We start from the raw sequence: 12,193 nt of genomic DNA, 5'->3' as shown, positions 1-12,193 counted from the left end.
GCATTTTGCTATTTTTTTTTCTTTTGGACTTGGATATTTTCATTTCCTAGAAAAGATCACATTCCATAATTTGCTCCCGGCACCCTGTCCCCCCTCCCCATCCCTGTTTTCTCCCCTCTGTCTCCCTCGTTTCTCCCTCGCTCTCCCACGCTCCTACCCTCAGGGGGCAGTCCGTGAGGAGAGTGTAGTTAGCACTGTCCCTCCTGCAGTCAGGAAAAAGCCCTCTGCATGCTGAGGATATGGAGGCATCAGCATCTACATGCTGGAATTAAACACTTTGGACAGAGATATAATCACCACATTCGTAATTAATATGTGATCTGAGTAGGCCTTTTAATTTCCTAACAAGAACAAGACAGTGCTTTGCTGGCCTTACCTGGTTGGCCCTCTCACCGTCTGTCAGGGAAAATGATGTCTCTGCTTGGCAGGAAGCCCTCTTCCTGGCCGTGAATAAGGGACAAATCTGGTCCAGACTGGAGAATCTAATAACATCTAATAACAGTTTTAACTCCAGTGGCAACAGGCCAGCCCAAAATAAGCGTGTTCAAGCCCATAAGTAAAAAAAAAAAAAGTCTTTTCAAGTACTTTTTCTAAATTTACGCAAATGAAAATGTTTTACTTTAAATGATTTATTTATCCTGACCTTCCTATCATATATCATTTATTTGCATAATTGTAATTTGTGAAATATGGTCATCGTCAGCTTACTGATGAAACATCTGTGGGGCTTCTTTACTGTTGTCAGAAGCTGGACTGGAGTGTGACCTTTTCAACTTTTAGTTGCCGTGAAAAGCACACAGTTCCTGACAAATACTATTCATTAAAGACTAAAGGAAAATATAATTTATGTTGAATAACCCATATAGCTGTACACACATGCTTAATTGTTATTGAGTATAGTGCAGTTGTATGGGTACAACACAAGTTTTTGTATAGTTGAAGACATGGAAAATATATCAAAGAAGGATTTAAAATTACAAAACTGGATCAGCCAAACTCTGGCATCTCTGGCCAGTTAGACATATTCACTCCTGACACCTAGTGGCCGATAGAGTGTATAAACTCATTTTTTCCCCAACAAAAAGCAAAACTCTAATAGAAATGTTTCTTTGAGAGCACAAGCTGCAAGTAAATTTTAGACAAACACGGGACACAAGCACTTTGCAGCCAGAATCTGGAACCATTCAATGCATGTGTCGGTATTTTGCAGACAGAGGCTTTAAAAAGGACTTCTTTGTCTACTGGTTATGTCTCGATTGCTGGTGAGATGAGAGGAAAAACATTATGTTTTCTCTCTCTCTCTCAGCACACATCCACCTGCCTGTTGTCCTCCTGTACCTCATTAATATGCCATATCATATTTCTCATATTCTGCTGCAGACGGTTATGGTGCTGGCCGATGCACCACCCAGAAACAACAGCTACTTCACTATCAAACATTATCCAAATCAACACAAACAAAACTTAAGACAGCGAGTTATTACCAATCAAAAGGTATTTTACCCTGTTTTTTCTTTTAGTCTCACTTGTCTGTTTCTGAGATTTTTTTTATACTATTTTTATACTGGATCTTAAACAGGGCACTGCAACCCAACCCAACACAACACAATCAAATTGTAACAGTACCACACAGTCCCGTCCTCACAAATCATTTTCTGTGCATATCTGAACAATCCTACCATCTGGACAATCTACTGAACAATACGGGTATATCATTTATTAATATTCGAAGTAGTATGCAAAGTAGAACTCAACTTGTGATGTTGTAATTAAGTTCATAATTTCACAGCATTAGCCCTATTCATGGGATATGCAGAGCTATAGCTAGATGTGGGGTTATTTCAGAAATTTACACAACCAACTCTTACAGTGAAAATAACTGCAACATCATGTCAGACTCAGCATGCTTCCACATGAATCAAATATCTAATTCAATAGAAAAAGGGTTAAGATACATTTCAAACACAATTCTACTTTCTAAATAGTTCAAAACTCAGCCAAGGAGACACATTTTTGCACACATAATTATTTAACATTATTAATTCAATGTTTAATGAAACATTGAGCACTTTCAAATTAGTCAGCACTTCAAACATTACTTGTAATTTTTGATTTAAAACATAAAGGAAAATATCCCAGACAGAAATTTAAGGATCTTTACACATGTAAAAAAGACAAATACACATGCAAAGTGTAATGCAAAACAGGCTCTAACACTTCAGAGCCACACATGTAATAAAAAAGAGTTAAACAAATGTATGCAAAACATTCCGATACTGAGAAATATGTGGGCTCTTTGTGCTCAACCATGAATGTCTGTACTAACATTCAGCTTTCCAAACACCTGTACATTCAGCCTTGAATATACTGGTTCTAACATTCAGCCCTCCACATACCTGTACTAACATTCACCCTTCCACACACTGATACTAACACTCACCCTTCCACACATCGGTAATAACATTCAACCTTCCAAACACCTGTACATTCAGCATCCCCCCCCCTGCATTACTTACACACACAGACACACACACACACCTACACACATTCACATTCAGCTTTGTAGACCTGCATATATATATTCAGCTTTCCAATGCCTGTGAAGCTAAATATTAAATATTACATATCTATCAAAGGCGCAAGATTTTTGAACAAGAGATCTGACACCATCCTGTGTTCTAAATGTAAAAACAGATGCAAATATATAAAAGGAAAGCTTATCTGAGTGTGCTTAAGATAACTGCATATACCAGTTTCTAACTCTGTACATGTCCCTGAGTTTACCATTCATTATTATCAGATATTGTTTTTAATATTCAGCAAACATGCAGTGCACTTACAATTATTTCACTTCTGTTTACATTGCCCAGGCACCTATGCAAACATTTAACTTTCCAAACACCTGTACAAACAGCCAACGCTCAGACCTGGGCCCTGCAGTCAGCCACATGCATCAGCAGGGAGGTGCACCTTCCGGAAGCCCTGCAGAGATGGGCCACGGGCGGCACATGCATCAGCAGGGAGGTGCACCTTCCGGAAGCCCTGCAGAGATGGGCCACGGGCGGCACATGCATCAGCAGGGAGGTGCACCTTCCGGAAGCCCTGCAGAGATGGGCCACGGGCGGCACATGCTCAGGTGCCAGTTTTCCTTCTCCATCAACACACACACCCTGTGAGCGGGTGCCCAGACCTGACCTAGGATCAGTGACAAGGCCCCCTGTGCTGAGACGTTCCTCGAGGAATCTGACCTGAGATGAGCTCCAAGCAGGCCACAGGCAAACAGCATGCAAACCATGACAGTGGACACAGAGGAGAGTGTCTGTCAACTTTCATGCTTCTCCGAGTCATTCTACTGTATCTCTTTTTACCTGTCATGAGCTGTTTATCACAACACATTATTTCCCTGAATTTTACATTCACCCGCGAGCATGACACAAGTCTTTAAGCCCAACAATCCCCCCACCCCCCCGGTTTCAGCATAAGCAACCTGCTGGACTGTACTGTCTGTGCTGCCTTTCATCAGTAGCATTACAATTACTGAATGCACTGACCATGAACATGTCAGGAGACCGGTTCTATGTTGCGTTGATTTTGATTAAACTGCCACTTCATTCCCAGGCAAAAGCGGGTTTTAAGGGGAATTTCAGGATGTATGTTAGGGCAGAGCTGCAGGCTTCAGAGCTGCAGGCTTCAGAGCTCCTCTCCGACAGTGTCAGTAACACTGGGTCACAGTGTTAAACTGGAGCACTGTTTTGTTCACCAGTTAAATCAAATACCAGCAATAATATACTGCGCTACAAACTGAAATAAAGCATTCCATCGATAAAAATACAGAATCAGCTGTATACAGTGATCAAGGTCAGTGGGACTGAGTCATTCTTATTCTAACACTCTTTTAATGCTCTGCTTATAAGACTGAAATATTCCGCTCATAAGAGTAATTTCGGGCTCGCTCAAAATTTAAGTTAAAAATCAGTTTAATTTAGAAGTTAACGAAGTAAAAGCCATTTGGAATTTGGAAACATTCATACAGTATTTTGAATTTTCATCTTGTGCTAAGTATCAAAGCATCTAACATAAATATTCTGAAAAATAAAATTTTGCTGCTAGATGCCTGACTCAGCAGCAGTGTAGCATAGTAACCGAAAGGCTGCTGGTTCAATTCCACACTGAGGTACTGCTTGAACCAGGCACTTAACCCAGTAAATCTCCAGCTGTATAAGTAGCATGTAAAAACTGTAACCTATGCAAGTTAACTGAAGACAATGTAATGTTAAGTGACAAGAAAAAGGAAGACAATTGCTACAGATCAGCAATGTTGCCTTCTTTAGCCCCACAACAGTGATCTACTTACCAAGAAGGTGCAGCTGTTAAACTGACCTTTTCCAGTCTGTTCAGCATAAAATTCTGAAAAATCATGAGCACCTTGAAGAACGAAAGAAAACGAACATGAAACAAACACCTTCATAGCCTACATAGCTCAAACTATCACAGAGACATCTAAAAATTAACATTAAAATTTAAACTTAAATTTAATTTTTTAAAATAGCTAAAGACATTGATTTTGCCACACCATTGTAGACCACACAGCACAAGCAATTCATGTGGTGATATTCAAGCAATTTCTGTAAATCATATTGTTTTTATTAAGATTTTACATTTGGAATTATTAAAAACCGCAAATTTAAATAGTTTTTCATACTTGAAGCATGTAGCAAAAGACAATTAAATATGAGAAAAACATTCAAACTTTTGAAACTATTGAAATTTTATCCATTCAATCAAATCTCCACTTTCTAGAATAATCCAGATGGATGTGCTTCTTACAACTAAAGCGCATTTAAAAAAGACAGAAATGCATTGTTTCCTGCATGTGTCAGTGGTGCTTTACTGGTGTGTGCATGGTGTGCTGAACTTTCTATGAAGTTTAATCTACATACAGGGAAGAAAATACAGCCAGTGAGATTTGCATACACCAGTGTTTTGTTTCCGAAGTGCTTCCTGTTGACCGCAGATTTGGCTGGACATCTCCCAGGTGTGGACAGCACAGAGAGAACCGTGACCCCGCCCCCATGATTTGACTGACGGATAGGAGAGCCCTGCAGCCCTCAGGGGTTACACACGCAGACAGCACCCAGCTACCTGCACCAGACTCCTGACTGCTCCAGCCTCCTCCGACTGCTCCAGACTCCTCCGACTGCTCCAGACTCCTCCGACTGCTCCAGGCTCTGGACTCTCCAGGTCTCCAGATCTGTATCTCCAGGTCAGTCTCTCTGTCCTGTCCCCACTCCGGGCTCCGGACTGTCACCCACCCTCCCCTCCCTCTCTCACCGTCTGTGATAAGCCTGTGTGACAGTGTATCTGGCCTCTCGCTGTGCTCCGTGCTCTCCAGCATCTCACTGACATCTGTGTCTCCCGTTCTTCTCTGTCCCTCCTTTCAATTCGCTTCTCTCTCCACTCTCATCCCCCTCTCAGACTCATCCCTGTCCTGCCTTCTCTCTTCTTCTTCCTTTCTTCACCTCCTTCCTGCAACATCCCAACATTCATCTTCTCCTTTCATTGCACGTTTCTCTAAGTTAAACCCAGCAATCTTCGCTCTGTCTTCCAGGGCCCCGGGGCTGAAATGGTGCTGCTGAGAGTGCTGGCTCTGTGCTGGGTGTTTGCGCCAGTCTGTGTCGAAGACTCTCCGCCATGGTTCCAGAACATCACCACAAGCCTGTTCAAATCACCAGGGGACTTCCTCCTGGGGGGGCTTTTCCCCATCAACGACCTCACCAGCAACCTCAGCGAGAGGCTGGAGCCCGATGACATCCACTGCAACAGGTACCGGCGGCCATGATGGGCAGGGTGAAAGTGTCTGCCGGTGTGTGCGGAAATAGATGAGTCGAGACGCGGACATATCTGGGGAGGCTGACCACTAAGTGGTAAACATGCTGTGGCAATATTAACTCCTGCAGAGAGACTGAAGGACGCCAGGGCAGAAACAAGGTGTCCAATGCAACTTCCTGTACCACAGAGCTGCTTTCATATGGGAGATTATTCTGTGAAACAAAATCAAACTGATAAGTACAGTGTGTTCATCAAGGGACAGGTGTTGGAAATTAGCTTTGGTTATGAACACCTGTAAAGTGCACCTCATGCTGTCATTGCAACGGTGTCAATGTTAACTGTGCTTGTCCCTTTTAAATAAACCAATAAATAAATAAAGTATTACAGTAAGGAGGACACAGGGACACAATTTTGGACAACAGAGGGGCCAAGGCTGGGCTTTTTGGGAAGAGGTGTGAAGTGTGTCTGATTGAGATGAGCAGGAAAGCAGCCGGAGCAGGGGAGGTAATAACGGTGATGGCTGGATTGGTGATTGGTTTGCGAAACAGCACAGGATGTACAACATTACAGACAGGGGGAGAGGGAATCCCAGGTAAGGAAGCAGGCATGGGGGGCCTGCAAGCTGTGCAGTGGGGTGATCGAGGAGCCAACGGTCATCTGTAGGGGGCGGCGGAGAGCAGCAGCTACTGCTGTGTAAATCAGAGCGCTGTTTCCCTGTCACTGCAGCCTTAACCTGTTCGGGCTGGGCCTCTCCTTGGTGATGAAATTCGCCGTGGACGAGATCAACGGCAACAACGATCTGCTGCCGAACGTCAGGGTGGGCTTCGAGACCTTCGACACCTGCCGGCAGCCCGCCGTCATCGTGAAGCCCACCATGCTGTTCCTCACGCGGGGCTTCACGCAGCGCGTCAGCGTCATGTGCAACTACACCGAGTACCCGACCCGCGTCATGGCCGTCATCGGACCCCAGACCTCCGACATGACCTCGGTGGTGGGGAAACTCCTCGGCTTCTTTCTCATGCCTCAGGTGAGCCTGAACACCTGGTCCCATTATACACAGTGCATGGCAGATACCTACAGACCATGTTCTGAACTTTCCCTGCCAGGGTCCCTCTAGAGCATGGTTTCTCAACCAGTGGGTCGTGGATCATTCTCTGTAATAAGTACAAATTGCCCATTGACCCAGAAGCACAGAACTGGAGATTGCCAGTGCAGCCCATAAGTGAACTTCACAAGAGGCTCATTGCGATATTTGGGCAACAGTGACCTCTATTGTCGAATTGTATTTTCGAATGTCGTATGTCAAATCATTATTGTCGTAACACCATTTTTAGCGGTCCTATCACAATAATTTATCATTGTCACAGACAGCTCTTATTGGACAAGGTCCTACTCTCTTTTCGTAATGGTACACACTAGCCCTGCTTGCTATGCCAGACCTATCCTACTGTACGCAGCCATGGCCTGTTAGCTTGAGAAAATGCATTAAAAGAAAAAAATCAGAAATTCGGAAACTCCACTTCAAAGGAAGCAAAATGTAAACAATGCAAGTACAACCCGGACTATATTAAATATGGATTTACTGCGTTGGACGAAAAACCACAGTGTGTTGAGTGTGGTGAGGTCTTACCAAAGGAGTCCGAGAAGCCATCCAAACTTGAACGTCACCTACAGACTAAACATCCACCATGTCTGGATATCATCATTTCACAGCAGTAGTCTCAAGCGTCACATTAACGTGAGTAAAAAAAAAAAAAAAAAAAATCAGTTTGCCTCATAGTCTGCCTAATGATTGAAAATGTTTGTGTGTTTTTGTGAAATTAATTATAATAAGCATATACTGTAGCCTAGGTCTAAAGAGGCATTTCAGTTATTTCTTTATTTCCCCCCTTTGTGGGTCGTGGATGACTGGCGTACAAAAAAAGTGGGTCGCAGTAAGCAAAAGGTTGAGCAACCCTGCTTTAGAGATCAAGTGTAAAATGAACATTTCACCACCATGTTCTGTAACAACAAATCTGGCAATTACAATTTGTCTATAACATATCTAAAACTATGACAAGCCTAGTCTTGAATACTCTAAAGGTCGTTTTTCACACAAACTCCTGGCAAGTTATCAAATACATTATTAACTCTATGAAATTTAACTTAAATTTATCCCCACACACTTTTTTGTTCTATTAACAGAACTCAGTAATCCATTGTATTTATCCTTTTAAAAATGTGAAAACCTCAGTCAAATCCACTGCAGTCTCATATTACTGAGACTAAAAATAAGTCTTGACCGTCTTCCTAACTTTTACGCCCGATAGGTGGAACCAGTCTCACTCTCCCTCTCTGCAATTTTGCAAAAGCATCTGTGTTCTTCATCTAGAGGAGTGCCCACAACTTGAAACAGTTCTTTCAATGTGTTTTTATGCAGACTCTGCATGTTCTCCGTAGATTCATACCCCGTTCTCTTTGCTGTATATCGCAGCTTCCTATTCAGCTTGCATTTGATTTCACATACTTATTCCTGAATCGGGCACCTGTCTCCGCTCATCCTCTGCTCCGCTGTTCCCAGATCAGCTACGGTGCCACCAGCGAGAAGTTCAGCGACAAGCGGCTGTACCCGTCGTTCCTGCGCACTGTACCCAGCGACAGCTGGCAGGCACAGGCCATCATCAGCCTGCTGGAGCACTTCAACTGGACGTGGGTGGCCATGGTGGGGAGCGAGGACGAGTACGGGAAGCAGGGCCTGAGGGAGATCTCCTCGCTGGCCGCACAGAGCTCCATCTGCGTGGCCTACGAGGCCCTGATCCCCGTCTACACCGACCCGCAGCCCGCCGTGGGGGAGATCCTGCAGCGCATCAACGAGACCCAGGTGTCCGTGGTGGTGGTCTTCGCCCTCTACAAGGCCGCCGTCAGCTTCTTCAAAGAAGTGAGTGCAGTGAAGGGAATGGGGACGGGGTCCCTTCCATCTCTGTGTGGACAGGCTGAATGCTGGGAAACACCCTTGTTGTTATCATTCTGATTTTTTTTTAATGTTTTATACAATGGTTTTAAAACTCAAGGGAGTTTATTAGTAAAGGTCAGCCATGTCTACCCAATTAAATTAGTTTTTGCTGTCACTCTAAAAATGGCATAAAAAGACAAAATGCTTGGTAAGTCAAAATGAATGGGAGAATTCACTGAAACTAAATATGTGAATGGCATACTGAACAGGCAGGAGCAGTTCCCAGCTAAAGGTGCAGAAGTGTACCTTGCTCACTGAGGAAGAAATGCTCAGTGCTTCATGCCCTGCTACAGAAAAAGGCTCACCATTATCCTGAGCATACACAGCAATGATCATTTTTTACATGTCTCTAAAATATATTTTAGCTCATCTGGACCCTCAGGGGCAGCAGTAAGTAATTTGTGGCCCATGGGCCCAACAACCCAAGGGAACTACTGGTGATGCATGTGAAACTGTGACCGTGTCCTTTGACCGTGTGGTTCTGACCCTGAGCAGGCCATCAAAAGGAACATGACGTCGGTGTGGGTGGGCAGCACGTCCTGGGCTCTGCATAACGAGGTGACCGGGCTGCGCGACATTAAGACGGTGGGCACCATGGTGGTCTTCGCCGACAAGACCCAGAAGCTGGGCCTGCTGGACAGCTACGCCGAGGAGCTCTTCAAAAGGCTGGAGACGGGCAGGAGGGACAGGATGCGGCAGACCTCATCGCCACCCAACCGGACGGCGCCCCCGTCTCTGTTCGACCCCTGTCCGGCGTGCTGGAACCTCTCCCTGGCCAACGCCACGCTCATGACGGACCTGCTGGTGCAGCGTACCGCCTTCAGCGTGTACGCCGCTGTCTACAGCGTGGCACACGCAATGCACCGCCTGCTGGGCTGCAATGCCACCGCCTGCCAGAAGAGGGCCGACCACGACGTCTACCCCTGGCAGGTACCTCAACCCCATTCTTCTCAAACTGCTGCCGCCTTCAAAAATGTCTATGAAGGGCCCGGGCTGTAACATGGGCTGAGTGCCGTGAGCGGGCAGCAGTGTGGTGTACTGAAGAGGAGCAGGGCTCGTAACCAACAGGCCACTGATTTGATTCCCTGCTGGGGCACTGCTGCTGTACCCTTCGGCACAATCGCCCACAACTGCCTCAGTGAATAGTCAGTTGAATAAATGGGTAAAATTGTAACCTATGTAAGTCACTCTGGATAAGAGCATCTGCTAAATGCCTGTAATGTAATAATGTAAGTAAATACAAGAGGATCACACCCTCTCTCTGTTCACTGACGTGCTCAGAGTGCCTGGAGTTAATAAAATAGGATCATGCCCGGTGCTTATTCCTCACAGTTGCTGGAGGCGTTGAAGAATGTCTCCTTCCAAATAAACGGCACACAGCTGCAGTTTGACAGCAGTGGGAACCCCAACTTTGGCTACAATGTCTTAACCTGGAACTGGGACAAACCTGACGTGACCTTCGTTGACATCGGAAGTTACTACAAGACTCTGACTATCAATGAGAGCCAGATAAAATGGCACACGCCCAACTCCAAGGTAACGCCCATCACCCACTGCAGGATGGGAAGGTCCAACACAAATGTGCTGCCATTTTCATTGTGCTTGATCTAGAAACCATGTCCTGTTTGAATTCTCACAAAAAAGCAAACAAGAGGGAAAAATCCCAAGGGTCCAAGCTGGAGAATACTTTACTCCCTCCTATGTTGCACATCATTTGGGCCTCTCTGAACACAAGACATTTTTGCCATGATTTACATGATGCTGTGTTATATGTCACTGAGCTTTTCTTTAGGAACTTGAAAATTAAAGGGCAATGCCTAAATTTTTGGCCAAGGAGATGAATGCTTTCACTCCACTAGGCCCCAAGTAAAGCACATTGACAGGTTTGCAGCATCACAGCATTTACCTTTGGCACCATCAGGTACCTGAGTCCACCTGTTCTGCCAACTGCGCCCCTGGACAGGTGCGCCGCGTCAAAGGGTTCCACTCCTGCTGCTTCGACTGCATCGAATGCAAGGAAGGAACTTTCCAAAACCGCACGGGTGAGCCTCTCACACACGCCCAACCCCCTGCCATCCAACCACAACCCCCTCCCATTGTAATACATTACATTACGTCATTTAGCGGACACTCTTACCCAGAGTCACTTCCAAGTAAGTGCATCACTATGCTAACAGTAGTTATCGAGAAGTATTACACGAGGTCAGTAAGATACTGAGTTAAGTGTTAAACTAGTGCAGAGTGTTTTTTTTTTAAATTATATCGTACATATATTATTTTATTATATGTATTTTTTATACAAGCAGCAGCTTAACTCTGTTCCTCTCCCGATACTACAGAGGACATCCAGTGCACTGACTGCCCCAAGGGACAGTGGTCTACCCCGAGCAGCACCAGCTGCACCCTGCCCACCTTCCACTTCCTGTCGTGGGGCTGCGCGGAGTCTCTGGCCATGCTGCTGGCGGGGGCGGCGCTCCTGAGCTGCCAGGCCGCCGTGGGGGGGCTGTTCCTGCGCCACCGCGGGACCCCGCTGGTGCGCGCCGCGGGGGGGCCCCTGAGCGCCCTCACTCTCCTCAGCCTGGCGGGAGCTTGCGCCTGTCTGCTCCTCTTCCTGGGCGAGCCGGGCGACGCGGTGTGCCACCTGCAGCAGCCGCTCAACGCCCTCTTCCCCACCGTCGCCCTCTCCTGCATCCTGGCCGTGTCGCTGCAGGTGACCCCAGCGTGGTGTGTGTCTGTGGTGTGGTAAAACGTGTCAGTGCTTTTCACTGAGCCCGTGTCCTCTACTCCCACCCTCCCCAGGTGGTCTGCGTGACGGAGTTCCCGAGTCAGGCCCCCTCCCACCTGGATGCACTGCGGGGTCCAGGCAGCTGGCTGCTGGTGCTGGCGTCCTGTGGTGTGCAGGGGGGGCTCTGCGGCTGGTTCCTGCAGGAGGGCACCTCGCTGACCGCCCACCTGGCCAGCATGGAGGTGACCTTCGTCAGTAAGTTTCTGCGCTGCCCTGTGCAGCCCATGCTGGGCTTCGGCCTCATGCTGGGCTTCAATGGCCTGCTGGCCCTCGTCTCCTTCATGTGCACCTTCATGGCCCAGAGGCCGGCCAAGCAGTACAACCTGGCCCGGGACATCACCTTCTCCACTCTGGTGTACTGCGTGGTGTGGGTGATCTTCATCCCCATCTACACCGGCCTGGACGATAAGGACAAGTCTATCGCTCAGGTGACGGCCAGCCTGCTCAGCAATCTGGGGATACTGGCTTCCTACTTCTTTCCCAAGTGTCACCTGCTCCTGACCCAACCTGAGCTCAACACTGCAGAGTACTTCCGCACCTACCTGGAGGGCACCCCTCCCACACCCCAGGAAGAACAGGAGCAGTAA

The 12,193-nt window shown here is 46.6% G+C and overlaps 1 protein-coding gene across 1 annotated transcript in view; it reads left to right on the top strand.

The window, feature by feature from the left end:
* Positions 1–12,193, top strand: part of LOC118779641 (taste receptor type 1 member 3) — a 14,159-nt gene extending 1,966 nt beyond the window's left edge. The window contains exons 2-9 of the mRNA XM_036531818.1: positions 5,609–5,823; positions 6,556–6,856; positions 8,390–8,746; positions 9,317–9,751; positions 10,154–10,357; positions 10,743–10,863; positions 11,161–11,531; positions 11,621–12,193. Coding sequence (XP_036387711.1) covers positions 5,609–5,823; positions 6,556–6,856; positions 8,390–8,746; positions 9,317–9,751; positions 10,154–10,357; positions 10,743–10,863; positions 11,161–11,531; positions 11,621–12,193 — 2,577 coding nt within the window. The remainder of the gene's footprint in view (positions 1–5,608; positions 5,824–6,555; positions 6,857–8,389; positions 8,747–9,316; positions 9,752–10,153; positions 10,358–10,742; positions 10,864–11,160; positions 11,532–11,620) is intronic.

The sequence above is a fragment of the Megalops cyprinoides genome, chromosome 6 (assembly GCF_013368585.1).
Source record: "Megalops cyprinoides isolate fMegCyp1 chromosome 6, fMegCyp1.pri, whole genome shotgun sequence".
Lineage (NCBI taxonomy): Eukaryota > Metazoa > Chordata > Actinopteri > Elopiformes > Megalopidae > Megalops > Megalops cyprinoides.
Note: the sequence above shows the minus strand (reverse complement) of the source record. Positions and strands in the feature narration are given on the sequence as shown.